The sequence below is a fragment of the Dermacentor albipictus genome, chromosome 3 (assembly GCF_038994185.2).
Source record: "Dermacentor albipictus isolate Rhodes 1998 colony chromosome 3, USDA_Dalb.pri_finalv2, whole genome shotgun sequence".
Taxonomy (NCBI): Eukaryota; Metazoa; Arthropoda; class Arachnida; order Ixodida; family Ixodidae; genus Dermacentor; species Dermacentor albipictus.
Window position 1 is genome coordinate 171741012 of NC_091823.1, and position 15664 is coordinate 171756675.

General features: G+C 46.2%; 1 protein-coding gene across 1 annotated transcript in view; it reads left to right on the top strand.

The window, feature by feature from the left end:
- Positions 1-15664, top strand: part of LOC135902134 (protein SPT2 homolog) — a 136469-nt gene that overhangs the window by 46055 nt on the left and 74750 nt on the right. The window contains exon 6 of the mRNA XM_065432065.2: positions 4992-5363. Within this exon, the coding sequence (XP_065288137.1) occupies positions 4992-5363 (372 nt within the window). The remainder of the gene's footprint in view (positions 1-4991; positions 5364-15664) is intronic.

Genomic DNA, 15664 nt, shown 5'->3' on the forward strand with positions numbered 1-15664 from the left:
ATGTTGTACATGCTACCAGGCGCTGGTGTAAACTAGTCTATCGCCTGTCTTCTCGTTTTCTGCGTTGATTCAAACAGCATGGAAACGCCAACTGCAAAGACAAGCCGAGTCCACCATGATGCCGCATTTAAAAGGAAAGTTATCATGTGTCGGGAGATTGGGCCGCATCACGGGCGTTTGGAGTTTCCGAAACTTGTGTGCAGGACTGGTGCAAACAGAAGGAGTATATTTTCGCCAGCAAAGCAACAAGGAAGGGTTCCAGTGGACCAAAGCAGGGCCACTTCACTGAAATAGAAGAGCTGCTCGCGGAATACGTGCAAGAGCAGCGAGCGGCACAGCGACCTGTGACGACCAATTTGCTCAAAGTACGGGCGATGCAGTTAGCCCTACAGAAAGGGCTTATGCAGAGTGACTTCAAAGCGAGAAGGTGCTGGCTACCAAACTTTATGAAAAGAAAAGGCTTTTCTCTTCGAAGGCGGACAGGGATATGCCAAAAATTGCCAAAAGAATATGGAGAGAAATGGCACAGGTTTCAGCGGTACGTTTCCAAGTTGTGCCATAGAAATGGCTACCACTTCGGACAAATTGGAAATGCTGATCAGACACCGCTCTACTTTGACATGCCTGCCACCACAACCGTTGAAAAAAAGGGGGCGAAGCAAGTGTGCGTTTTGTCTTCCGGCCACGATAAAACTAGAGTCACCGCAACGCTTTGTTGCACTGTGGATGGGCGCAAGCTGCCCCCGTATCTTATCTTCAGACGGAAGACGCTCCCAGAAGGAATCGAGTTTCCGAGTGGCATGATTGTGCGCGCAAATAGAAAAGGTTAGATGACGACGGAGTTGGTCGCTGACTGGATTGATAACATTTGGCGCAAGGGACCCGGCGGCAGTTTGGGTCTGTATGGGATGCTTGTGCTCGATGCGCTCAGGTGCCACCTTGACCAGCGCATCAAAGACAAGCTGGCTGCATGCAACACTGATGTTGAATCCCAATGGCGGAGTCGGAGCAGCCGATGGACTCCGCGAGCGAGCACTCGACTCTGGCGCACAGCAACGCCTCCAGATCCACGAGTGGTACACAACCTGCACCGTCGGAGCAAGGCAGAAGCGGAAGTTCTATCACCGAGTTGCCCAGGATACCTTGCGTATTGTCATTTCCTTCTGATGTTTGCTCCCAGCACCGCCGCACCGGTCACTTGTCTCTTCTGCTCCGTTTACCTGTTGTTTTTTTAAAAGTGTGGAATGGATATTTCGCCAAGTGTGCAGCAGCTTTTGCTTCCTCGCGAGTCGTGACCGCTGGCGCCTCCCAGCAGACAAACGTGGTAAAGGAAATACGTCACGCAGAGTTTCGGTCCACTCCGCCGCTTTTGGCGGAGCATCTTTTTCTGCTCCACGGAGTGACTCCCGCTCTGAATCCCCTCCGACTCTCTCATTGGAACACCTTACTTCCGCCCTCACTCTGCCATTGGAACAAACTTGCTCCGAAATGAGCAGAAAAACTTGCTCCGACTCCGCCATTGGAATTCAACATGACCTTGTCATGATACCCGGCGGCATGACATCGCAGCTCCAGCCGCTTAATGTTTCTTTGAACAAACCAGTGAAAGATAGAATTTGGGCACTCTACACCGAATGGCTTGTCAGTGGCTGCCACGAATTCATGCCCACCATTAAAAATGTGCGGGATTTCGAATGCCATGGATGGCTCAGAGGGTTAAATGCTTTCGTCTGTTGATAGCGATAGGCAATTGTCTGATAGCGACAACGAGTGATATCTATTGCCCCACATGACTCGTACCGGCGCAGAAAAAATCTTGGCGGCAAGGTACGCCACTTCCATTTGTGTTTTTATTCATTGCAACTTTAGTGTATTGGGAATAAATCTGTTTTTTCCAAATGAGAGACAGTAGTATTTCTGTATGAAAGCACGAGGTGCGCAGTACTATACTCTTTCTTTCTTTTTTTTGGTCATGGGAAACGGGTGCGCATTACAATCGAGGTTTTCATTTATTTTATTTTTTGGTCACGGAATACGGGTGGTGGTGGAACGAACTTTATTTGGTCCTGGAGAGCCCCGATCAGACACCCCCCGAAGGGGGGTCTGCCGCGGTTGCTGGCCGCGCCCACGCCCGTACTGGAAGACCGTGGCCCTCCGCCCATTCGCAGGCCTCCTGGACTACTGAGAGCTGGACTGGGAGTTCACTACTTTTAAGGGTCCTCTCCCAGTCCTTCTCCATGCGCGTTACAATCGAGGGCATGTTAGAATCGAGTAAATATGGTAAGTAGGTGTGAAACCATGAAATATATTGTTATACTGCTTAATCGAAATAGCATGAGATCGCCCACTTACCTGTCAAAAATGGAACTCAGAGAGAGTGCAATGAAAGGGCAAGAACATGCAGTATTTATTCACTTCATGTGACAAAAGTCGGTTATGTTCGTTTGATGCTGCCACAGCCTAGCAGCGACGACAGTAGCCTCAAACTTACTGAGGCTGCGAGCCAGCTTTTCAGCCAGTCCCCTCTTTTTGGCTAACACTCGCATGGCAGATTCCTCGTTGGCATTGCATATGTATTGCTTTACTCTGCATCAGAACCATCAGACCTGTTGTCCAGATTGTTGGCCACTTCATCCACATCGTGATTCTACAACAGCTTGTCCTCACAGCTGCTTACAGCAATCTGCCGTTATCACAAACACCATGTTGAAGTGCTGTATTCTGGCACCTGTTGTTTTGACAAGCATGCTGTGTGCACCTCTTTCCTCAACCTTCCTACTCATCACCATGTCAAAGTTTATCTGTCTGATCAGCGTTTCCATTTTGTGAGCAAATAAACTCTCTGTTCCGCAGCATACGTATAACTTGACTCGGGGCCCATCGCACACAACGAAACCAAGGACAGGCAGAAAAGCAAGCAACAGGCATGCAAATTCGACAATATACCCAACAACGCCGACCAAGTGCCAGCTGTTCCTTGTTCACTTGGATTCTCCTGTGCGCTATGCCCGGCTGCGCATCGCGCGTGCACACTCTCCTATTACGCCAGAGTAAATTTTGTAAACTGCGAGAAGTTGCTGTTACAGGGAGCAGTTGCAATTTTAAATGCATAAGCATTTCTATGCCTACCCAACAAGGAAACCCTTCCGTCCATCTGACCCGTAAGACGAATCATTATGAAGAAATTAATGCATAAAACAAAATAATTTCTAAAGAAAAAACATGGGCGATGGTGAGTTTCGAACCTACAATCCACGCTCCAAAGCTGTGTGTCTTACCCACCAGACTAAACACCCATGCTTGCACAAGGTGAATATATCTGAACCATATGAATGTGTTGTACTGGCGGTACAAAACAAATGTCAAAGTAGAACTGTTTCTGTGAACTCTTTGTTGCAAGAGTTGGTGATGATGGAATAAGAGCCATCTCATGGACCACATGAATAACCGACTTAGAGCCTCTAAGTCGGTTATCTCTGAGGGCTTATGTGCTTTGCATCATGTGACACTGACAGATAAAGCAGTGAATGAGTTGATAAAGAGTGATGAGGGGTTATATGGGTCTCATCACTGTTGATAACGGTTCTATGCGAATGGATAAGGTGCCTAAAAAGTGGCAAGGCCTTATGGTGATCAGAGCAATGCTGAAAAGTTTGACAACGACCGATAATAGCTAATAAGGTTCAGATCATGTACGATAAGGTTGATAAGGACAGATAAGAGTTGAAAAGGATTGGATCGATTGCAATAAGGTTGGTAACGGCCGATAAGGGTATATAACAGCCGGATTGAGTCTGATAAGGCTGATAAAAACCGATAAGTGTTAATGAGGATCGGATCTAGTCCAATAAGGCTGATAACAGCTGATAAGGGATGATAACTCTTTATACTGGTCCTATCAAGCTTGATAAGATTGATAATGATGCCGGGCTGCATGGAGATGAGCAAGTGGTACAATTCTTACGTATACTTGGAGAACTCCAGTGGAATTTCTGTGCATTTTTTTTTCTCTCTCGAGTCGGCGAGGTACCCTTGCGCCGGCACTGGTAGCAAGCATGCAGTAAGAATAGGCTGAGTGTTATTGTGGTCACTCTTTCCATCAGGCCCCAAGTGACCGTGATAATGCGCAGCATGTTCTTACCGCATGCATGATGCTTCCAGTGTTCTCTCATCATGCCTTTGCCGTCAGCTTCTCCGTAATCAAACACACCACGCGAGCCAATGTGTCACTGCAGCATGTTTGCTGCTAGCATGGATTGCAGCCTACATAAGATAGCTGTAGAATTTTGTCTACAAGATCTCGGCGTTTTTCAGGTGGCATTATATAAAATTTCCAACACAGCGACAGGCATCGTGATTAAGTCTATGCTCTAAACATGTGTTTGAGAGTGAAATATTCTACTCTCTCCAAAAAACTGCAGCGTGGCCGTTCGCTGGGGGACTGTGCAGGAGCAAAGTCGGAGCTGCGATTATTATGCGAAGGGCGAACAAAAATAGAAATTTTCAAGCGTAAAGTTGGGAGGTACGTATTTTTAATATGCGAGTGCATCTATTACACAAGTATATACAGTAGTTATACAGTATATACAGTAGTTGGTGTGGTGTGCTGCAGCTTGTGCAGAAGCAGACCTCCTGAGCAGAATAAAATAATAAATGTTCTGCTGTTGGGGCTTTCCCTGTCGGTGCAGCATTGTCAAGACTTGTAGTAAGCAAATGTATAATAAAAACAACACACATAACTTGTGTTGCAGGGTCCCTTTAATGTTTTAGTGCAATACCTTTAGAATGCCTTAAGGCAATCTACTTTTGGCCTGGATGCGTCAGGTAGCACTGGCACTTCATCCTTATTCAGGATTCTAAGGACACAGTTCGAGCTGCCTGCATCTGCATTTAATTTAATTTTCTTTTTGTTTTTCATTGAGTCTCCATGAACTGTCCTGTGAGATTGCACCACTAGGCCAAGCCATTTGTGAATTGGCCTTGTGATGCAGGGTGTCAAGTTGCCGTCCAAGTTCCCACCGGCCAAGCGGAAAGACGGGGCTGACAAAAAGGCACCAACGGCAGCAGTCAATGGCAAGCGCCCGGCAGCCCCCGACAAGACGCAAAAGTCTGAGCGTGGTGAGCGTCACGTGGAGGAGCGGCATAAGTCTGAGCGAGGTGAACGTCACACGGAGGACCGGCATAAGTCCGAGCGTAGTGAGCGCCTCGCGCAGGAGCGGCAGAAGTCAGAGCGCGAGCGTCTCATGGAGGAGCGGCAGCGGCTGATGGAGGAGGAAGAGCGCGAGCTGCAGGAGATGGAGCAGCGGCTGGCCGAGCGTCGCAAGGAGATCGCCCGCAAGCAGCGAGAGCTTGAGGAGAAGGAGGTGGGTGACCTGTGTTTGGTATTAAGAATTTTATTGGTGCAAGTGCTAGTGGGCCATAACAATCGTACTGGGTTGAACTTCTGAGATGGTGGCATTAAATTACGGAAGGGAGGAACAGGAAGCATCGCAGGCCTTCTATATGTGCTGCAGAGTTACAAGGTTGCTTGTTTTTTTCCATAAATCCCATTCATCCGCTCACTCGTGATGGTCACTGCTGAGGACAGTGCCGCTACAGTCTAACCTCATCATATAACGAAGTTGTACTTTCTGTGTAAAACTTTGTCAAATTGCAAATGTTAATTAGAGGTTTTAGAGATCCAGCATCATAAATAACTTCACAAATTCCCAGAGCATTTTGGGTGGATAACATCTTGTTAGTAAGCACTTGTAAACAAATTGCAAGAAGGGTGAGCAATAATAGAGCAGTTACAAGCACCAGCACGTGTGGTGCAGATCGCACTGAGAGCACTGCACTGACGTGGCTCACGCTGTCCGAGATTTGCCCGCATCATGCGGCATCATAAATCTTGGATGCCATAGCTGATCGCACTTAGTACCTGCTCCTGGTGCCAGCAAATTAAGAACAATAGCGTAAAAAGATACAGATATTCGTCATGAGGAGGAGGAGAAAAGAACTTTATTGTGTGCCCTGCGAGTTGGTGGGGAGGGCCAAAGGCCAGTTTAGCCTGAGAGGTGGAGCATTGATGGCGATAGCAGAGAGACTACATGAAGTAAGGTTCGTAGTTTTATCAGTGTCATGTGTGCTCAGGCAAACAACAGATCTCACTTGATGACTGCGAACTCGCAGTCACAATACTAGCGAGCGCTTTGTACTGTGTCTCCGAAACTTGAGATTACACGACTGCCAACACTAGACGCGCGGAAACAACAAAATGCACGTGAAGGCATCATCCATTTTGGCTTGCCGTGGAAAGACTACCTCCAAGATTGATACAGTGATTGGCCCATGCACAGATGTGCGTGAAAAGCAGAAGGCAGAGAGGTGCGTGTTTCTGCCCGCCCTCCCACCCTGCATGTGCTTGATCACGTTGCCACACGTTCGCTCCCTCCCCATCCCTTTTGTACAGAAGGAATTGTCAGCTTTTGTGCTTGTCTGAGTTATTTACCAGCGTGACAAATGGCTCAGCCACATGTCCTGCCTACGGCACTTGGCAGGCGCGACACTGGTTTTGCTGCTCAAACATTTTATGCAGTAGGACGCTTGAAGTAACTCTTGCCTCGGCCAACATAGTTTTTCACTAGATTTGCTAACCATACAGGCTCCAAGTACATGATTGAAATGGCTGAAAACTTAATTGAAGTTAAATTAAGTATGTGTCACGAAGTTACTTTGCTAAATAAAAAAAAACTACACGCTTTTCAATGCAGCTAAGATCGAGAAATGAAGATAGTTTGTTACATCGGGAATTTCGTTAAATAGAGGTTTTTTATATCGAGGTTTGAGTGCACACCTTGTGGGCCGTGCATTCATAATGAGCCCACAAACTTTTTATGAGACTGTTGTGAGAAGGGGCACATAATACTGAAATGCATGCAAAATCGTGTCCAAATTCAGAGAAATAGCAAGCTACAGCAGAATGGTTATCCTACCGAGTAGAAGGAACCAAAACTTGCACCATTTGAGAATCGAGTCCACAGCAGAGGGCACAGCTGCAAGTAGGAATCATACCTGCATTGATTGAATGATTGCACAGCCAAGTTTCTCTTGAAATCAGCAGTTCTAAGTGAGCATATGCGTATTACAGTTGAACTTCACTATAAGGAAATCTGTGAGGACCGTTCAAAAAATCGCTTTCGCGAGAATTTTGTTATTGCAGAATGATGAGGGGTGCGCGAACACCGAATAGTATTTTCGAATCAAGCAATGAATGAAATAAAAAAAAGATGAATATCAAATGGAATGCCAGAAAATTTAACACAAACATCTATGCTTCCAAATTTTGTGCAAGAAACAGTGCTGCACACGCTCAGGAGGCTAGAGACAATGTCCAAAAAATCGGGCAGTCCGAAAAAAATGAATGCCTGCATTTTACTGCCCCAAAGGACTCAAATCGCCTCAGGCACATTTCCACAGGCACCTGGATTGGGATGAATTGGGGATAGGAGTTAATGGAGAATACCTTAGTAACTTGAGATTTGCTGATGATATTGCCTTGCTTAGTAACTCAGGGGACCAATTGCAATGCATACTCACTGACCTGGACAGACAAAGCAGAAGGGTGGGTCTAAAAATTAATCTGTAGAAAACTAAAGTAATGCTTAACAGTCTCGGAAGAGAACAGCAGCTTACAATAGATAGTAAGGCACTGGAAGTGGTAAGAGAATACATCTACTTAGGGCAGGTAGTGACCGCGAATCCGGATCATGAGACTGACTGAAATAATCAGAAGAATAAGAATGGGTTGGGGTGCATTTGGCAGGCATTCTCAGATCATGAACAGCAGGTTGCCATTATCCCCCAAGAGAAAAGTTTATAACAGCTATGTCTTACCAGTGCTCACCTACGGGGCAGAAACCTTGAGGCTTATGATTATACTTAAATTGAGGACGACACAACAAGCTATGGAAAGAAGAGTGGTGGGTGTAATGTTAAGGGATAAGAAAAGAGCAGATTGGGTGAGGGAACAAACGCGAGTTACTGACATCTTAGTTGAAATCAAGAGAAAGAAATGGGCATGGGCCGTGCATGTAATGAGAAGGGAAGATAATCAATGGTCATTAAGGGTTATGGACTGGATTCCAAGAGAAGGGAAGCGTAGCAGGTGGCGGCAGAAAGTTAGATGGATGGAGGAGATTAAGTTTGCAGGGACATGGCCACAATTAGCACATGACCGGGGTAGTTGGAGAAGTATGGGAGCGGCTTTTGCCCTGCAGTGGGCGTAGCCAGGCTGATGATGATGATGTCTGTCAAATAGTATTCGGTGCTTTTTTTGCCCTCTGAAGCTGAAGAAATAGCAAATTTGTCCTAACTACTAATGGGGTTTTCAGTTTAATAGTGGGCCATACTGTATGTGCTTAATGGGAATCTTCTATTGCCTAGAAAGTATTTCTTTCCGGATTTCTTCTAGAAAACAGGAGGGTTCTTCCATCTTTACGGCAGGTAGTTTATGTGGGTTATCATCTGCTCATTGAGGCTAATAAGAGCGAGGAATGCACCTCATGTCACGTGGCACCGATGCACGCAGTCATCGGCACCGATGCTAAAGTTTGTGCGACGTAGCCCCGCACCCTTTCTTTTTTTCTTTCGTCAGTGTCTATCTGCCATCTGTTAAATGTGTCTGCAGCCGGGGGTGAGCATGCTGTCACATGAAATTTTGGAGCCTGCCATATGCATCTAAAGCTAGCCTTGTGACGGGTCACATGAAGCCGCAAAAAGAGACTGTTATGTGCTGCCAATAGCATTCGTAACAAGGGGCCACCATATGGTATTTTGTAATGATGGCGACTGTGAACATGTAATGGCCATCCCGTGCACTTGTTTTCGTTAGTGAGCTGGTTTGACAGCTTTCTGAGGGTCGTGTGATCACAGTGAATAAATCTACGTCATTTGGTAACTGCCATTATTCGGTAACCGCCGACACCCAAAGACGCAACTTCCATTAGGCCTGACGAGCTAGACAGTGTAGCAAATGGTGTAGCCATTATGAAAATTCACCTCCAGCCAATGGCACAACGGAAAGCAAACTGTTGCAGAAAGCTTGTCACTCCTATGTTCCTATGGGTGGCTCATCAGTGATTGGTCATGATATCATGCGTATGGGTTAGATTGATGGCCGTTGAACAGCGTTCAGGTCTGTGGTTGACCGGCTGGCAACTACTGCGAGCACGCATGCAAGTTCGTCTGTGTGCTCGCATGTGGGTAGAAAGCTCCCAACTGTGCGAATCTGCATGCATGAGTGCTGAACAAGCATGTCCCGATACGATCAGCATGCCTTCTGGTGGGTTATTGGCCCGATCATCGCATGTACTTCTACGCTTTCCACAATTACTGCTTTTGTTGTTCCCTTCGTTCGTGTAGCGTTAATTGTTCTGATCGGTCTGGTTGACATGGTCGAACCTTGTTTTGATAAAGATTGCGTGCCGTGGGAATGCAGCATGTGTCAGGGCACCGTCCATGGCCAGTTCATTCACCGAAGGTACCATTATTCGAGAACTCGAATATTCAAGAAATTGAATATTAGATATTTGATTCGCAAATCAAATTGTTCCAACGTTCACTATTTGATTCAAAAGTTAATATTTGAGTATTCACACCCCCTTGAAATGACAGCATAGATAGGGAATGCGTTGCAGAGCAAAACTTTGCTTTTAAAAGTCTGTTAGCCTACTTTGGCGAACCTTGCTTGAGGATATAGAGCTGCCTTGCCAACAGCACAAAGTGCACCCCGTGCGTTGATCAGCAGCAAAGGCACTGCCATGGAGCGATATTCTAGATCGATTGCTTTCTGAGGTACGTTCATTTTGGCAAGATTTTGCATAACTGGGCACGGGCACGTAGTAGCAGTGCTCCACGAATGCAGCAGTGTTTTTCCAGCACACGCTGTTGCCCGTAGACACCATCACGTCCAGTTTCGAGCGCAAAAGTAATCGTATCTAGTCCCAAAAGACGATCAATTTAGATTATGGCCCCTTCGTGCATGTTTACATCTGGCACTGAATCTGCACACAGTGCCTGTCAGACGGCACCGTAATCAGCATTGTTGAAGCAAGGAATGTGTATTCCTGGACGATTGCTCATTCAAGGCTCAATGCGTGGCAGCCCATGCTGCGGCCATCTCAAGTGCCATAAACAAACAAGTCCGTGTTGGTGGGAAGTGGATTTCTTTGTTTTTGTTGCACATTTCTCACTGAGTTACACATTGTGCACTGCACCAAGTGTGCAAAAACCGACGATGCATGTCGGTAGCAACATGCATGCCACTTCAAGCAGGCGATCAACAAACAAGATGGCGGCCATAAAATGTTTCCGCAATCATGCAAGCATAATGTGGCCTTATGTTATGCAATTTTAGTGCAAAGCAAATGCATTTGAGCTAATTTTGGAACCCGCTAGCCCTGCGCGAGTAAGTAATATGTGGGGTTATCGTCTGACAAATTTCATCAATGCGAGATTGTAGTTCAGCTACATTTCTATGACGAGAGGTACAAAATGCATTCGATCGTAGGGGTGTTCATGGGGGATACAATAATGTTTTGCTGTCACAAGAATTTTGTTGTTGCAGGATTTTGTTATTGCAGGTTTTGACTTTATAGGTGCCATGTGCAGCTATGCATGGTTTTTTCAGTATTTCTGTATATTCATGTGTAAGGGCCACAATATATTAATTAAAAACTTGGGCAAAAATTTTTTGGGTGTGGCCTGCACAAAAACAAAAAGTAAAGGAATCCTTATCTGCTTTGAAAAAACTATGTGCTAACGTTGTCATTGATCACATTGGAAAGCCTTTATTTTAGCTTTGTTAGCTACACCATTCAATGTTGCTGGCACATAACTGCAAAACTGGAGAAGTTGAAATCTGGCTGACCACAAGAGTGCTGTTACAAAATGAAGCCGTTGTCAAATGTTGCCTCTGACGTCATTTTGTTTCAGCAGCACGGGAGTGATGAAAGCTCACTGCGAAAACGCGTATGGTAAGCACGGAGCCTGTAGGCATACGTCACACAAACACATATGCACAGGACAAACCACAGGGCTTGTGAGATAGGTTTGCAAGAAGCTCACGCGGTGAGCGATGGTCAGGAAAGGGCACAACGCTCTTCCACACCGTAACGCACAATGGTTCATCAACTCTCCAACAGGGCACAGAGAAGGTTCTTGAATCAGATCGCCATCAAACACGCATTTATTTACCCAAGCTACGACACAATGTGACAGTCATGGTGTTTACAGGAAAAGGCTCACTGCAAGACCGGTCGTGTACCGTAGAATTCGATAATATTATGGCTCATATGAATTTCAGGGTGGTATAAAATTTTTGTTGGCCTCAGCCAAGTTTTATTAGAGTACAACTTACTAGAATTCGGATCTAGCGAACTACTTTACATTCCGGGGCGTTTCACACAAACAGACGTGGCCACCCATGTGGCTGCTGAAGATGCTCCAACAACTCCATGGTGCAGTGTAAACAGCAGCGCCAGCTGTCATCATTCTGGATAAACGTCCACGCAGCATTGTGTGGATTGCCAGCCTCGCCTGCTAGCTGTGCCTTTGCCTTGCAAGTACAGATTGCACAGGCTGTGCCTGCGTGGGTCTTGGGTCTGGCTATTTCAGCCATGTTGTTCTTTTCTTTTATTCTTTGTGTTCGCGTTCATGCGCTGTGCCTTGTGATAACTGTGCTGTTTCAGCAAGTGCCCACTAGCAAATAAGGATGCCTCACAAGCAGAAAGCCCCCTCCTTTAAAGAGAAGTTAGACATTTTATGAAAGGGGGACAAGGATGCAAAAATAAAATGCACGGACTAGGCGAAAGAGCTGAACCTTGCACTTCCGACATTGTGCATGATCATTGGGCAACTTGATCAAATAATGAAAAATGTGCTCCGCTTCAGCGACGACATGCATGAGGCGAAGACAGTCCACAACATTCAGCTGAAGGAAGCTCCAGTAACATTGTTTAAAGAAGTGACCGCTGCGAGCATGAACATTGACAGCAAAGTTCTCCGAAAAAAGAAAAAAAAAAACTGACGAGATTACACTTCCTTTGGGCATTGATGGTTTCAGGCTTCTAGCAGTTGGCTCCACCAGCTCAACACAAGGTATGGTCCTGCCTGCAAAAGCCTCGGCAGTGAAGCAAGAAAAAGTCAGCCAGTCAGTCGAGAGCGATCGGATCACGACTATATTGCCATCACTCATCGTGGGATATGAGCCCTGAGACTTTTTCAATGCATGTGAGGCAAGCCTGGTTTTTAGTTTTTAGCCTGAGAAGAGCCTCTGCTTTAAAGGCCAGGTATGTCAGGTTAGGCAGAAAAGCAAGGAGACAATTGCCTCTCTGTTCTGCTGCAACACCAACGGATCAGAGAAACTTCAGCTCACTGTAGCAGGCAAGTATCAGTAGCCTCAATTTGTTAAGTGGGAGAATCGCCTGCCCTGCATTTACCGGGCAAGCAAACAAAAAATTGTGGAAGAACCCATCTCACAATGACTGTCGACATTAATACACTAGCAAATCAATATAGCAACACAACGTATTGCCGCCCTCAAAATGAGGTATGCATGAAGCATGTACTGCAGAAAGACTTCCCTTTTGCACTTCCCTAAGAACACTCGGTGCCATGTAGTGCCGCTATAGCGAATCCTGCGTGTGGCCTCTGAAATGCATGGCGCCTGAAAGATATGTCATATAGCAACTGGCTTCTTCTCTTGTACTTTTTTCTGGACAGGCTGTGCCATCTAGTGGTACTGCCACAAAGTTTGCACGTGGCCTCCAAGATCAGAAGCACGGTGTGTCGGTGCCCTGCAAATGCAATTGATCCCTCGCTTGCCATACATTCATTGGCACGTACTGTGTAAACCAAGTTGGTGAGAAGTTATTAAAAAGCAGCACAAACCTACTGCATTCATGGCGTAACTTGCCAAAGTGTTGGCATGAAAAGCGTTCATGCCAACAAACACTACTGAAAAAGCAGCACATACCCGGTACTCTAAGTTGGCATCAAAGAGTTTCTTCGAGCAACAATGCCTACCCAATCCCGCGTCTACAATAACCTGTGTCAGTGTGAAAGAGGTTCATTGAAGAGTGGCACATATGTACACATTGCCACATACTTAGTGACCCAAGTTGGTCTTGTTGTTTTTCAACCTTGTTACCTCAGCATAACTGCCTGATGTGCCACCCATTGCACCACTGACTACCAGGTGACCCAGGTAGGTAGGAAAATGGTTAGATACAAACATACATAGATAGATGCATAGTGTAACGACGTGGGATCGACGAGTATGCATAGCAGCACCGCCAAGAAACGCACTTTATCAGTCGTCCAAGGGAACAAAAACGTCTTCTTCGTTTATTCCCGCTTCACCTAAAAACTCGCGCTACTTCAGCGTCGTCCCCACTGGCGCATACCCGCTGCATTATGGTTCTGCCAAATATAGTTGTGTCAATAGATAGTAACATACATACATACATACATACATACATACATACATACATACATACATACATACATACATACATACATACATACATACATACATACATACATACATCCATACATGCATGCATGCATGCATGCATGCATGCATGCATACATACATACAGTCGGACCTGTTTATAATGAAACTGAGAGTTCCGCATAAGGTGGTTGTTGTGTCAGTAGTTACAGTGTTGCTACAGTGTCGTTAATTTTAAAACTCAGATGCTAATAGTGTCGTTAGCTACAGTGTTGGTTCTGATTGTAGTCCCTTCGAAACAGCGCCCAGCTGGTTCTGATCTGCTGCCATTTTTAAACTACGACTGCACCCGCCACCATATTTTCTTCAAGGGCTTGTGATATATTTGGTTATCAGCAGGACACGAGTGGATTCTGCATACGATAGCAAAGCGTTCTAGTTGCCTGGAAGTGGAAAGTAATGCAGCATGCCAGAATTTTGCAAAAAACTTGCTGTTGGAGCTGCAGCATTGGCCGCACGTGCGCTGAGATTTAAAGTCATGTTTTTTTATCCCACTTCGACGAAAAAGTGCGAAGTTTGAAAGGTAGAACGTCTTCATGAACCATTATCAGCGACAATGTTAACGAAGTGTCGACTAAACATAATTGCTGACTCTTTGCAATGTTGTGGGACAGTGGCGTGTTGTGCCGCATTCACACCGACGTGGGCGACGTTAATATTGATAGCAACGCTTGACCGGCCAAATCGTTCAAATAGTGTACGTAATGTAGTGAATACAGTGCCACACAGAGAACTGTGCAAGAACAACAGTGCCACCACCGTAGCTGCCAAGATTGCACATGCATGTGGTGAACTCTGTTCTAGGATGCTGCTGTCATTGCCTCCGAGATCAAAGGCCACGGCTTCAGTACACTGTACTGCTTTGCCCTGAAGCACACTGGAGACATGTAACTTAAGAGTGTGGTTACCCTACCGTAGTTGAAAGTGAGCGACTTTCTTCTCACCTTCTGAAATGCACACTGGGCACTCTCTCATCTTTAATCTTTGTCGCGGTCAGACTGGAGCGGGGGAGAGAAGGTGGGCACTGCCACGTGCCCAGTTCAATCACGCTTGTCTGCTTTGCAACTTTGCATACACTATCCTTTTATGGAGACCGGGTTGGAAGTGTTCATTGTAACAGCACAGCGCTTTTGAATATGTTCATTACATCTTGATGCAGTTTCAATGGGCAGGGTCAACGGTAGAGTGTATTAGCGCGACTGAATGAGGACGTAGAAAGGAACATATACATTGAGACAGCGCTCTACGCCTTCTTTCAGTCGCGCTCATACACTCTATCATGGATTATGACCAACTAGCCCACCAACGTGTTTTAACCAGGGTCAACGGACATTAGAAATTTCTTTCTCTGCAAGAAAAGCGCTTGTCTATTGCTCCATTCAGTGAAAAGTTTGCCAGTTTCTCCTACTTTAAGTCTCCTGTTTTTATACTTCTCAATAATATGAGTTTCGGGGGGTACGAATGTTTTTCATGACCCTGTAAGGTTCGTATCCTTGAGATTCTACTGTACACGCGCCCACTGCGCCAGGTCTTACAATGTAGCAATCTATCAAACGTGAGAACCAGAAGTAGTGGGATCAAAGGTCCCATGGAAGAAACTCACTTTATGGGCCAAAACCACGATATTGTTACGTAGGAAGACACCGACGAAAAGCTATTTACAAGTATATTTACAAGGCAATACGCCGCAGTTGACCAAGAGGCAACAGCCCGCGCTAGCTTCCAATCGTCGTCTTCGTCTTCTTCCTGCGCGGCTCTTCGTCAGTGAGAATACGACCCCGTAGCATTACCCCCGGCGGCAAAAGCGCCGTCCCGGAGCGACTAAAGGCTGGACTCGGAAGCAGTGTAGTAGCTCTTGAGCCTACTGACGTGCACGACATCACTGGACGCCAGAGTAGATGACGAGGTTGAGCTCACAGGAGCAATTTCATAAGTCACAGGCGTCACCTGGCGAAGCACGCGGTAGGGCCCTGTGTATCGCGAAAGGAGCTTTTCGGAAAGTCCAACGTGACGACAGGGCGACCACAGGAGCACGAGTGCACCAGGCGAAAACTGTACGTCACGGTGGCGGGCGTTGTACTGACGCTGCTGCGTGGTTTGCAAGTCCGTCAG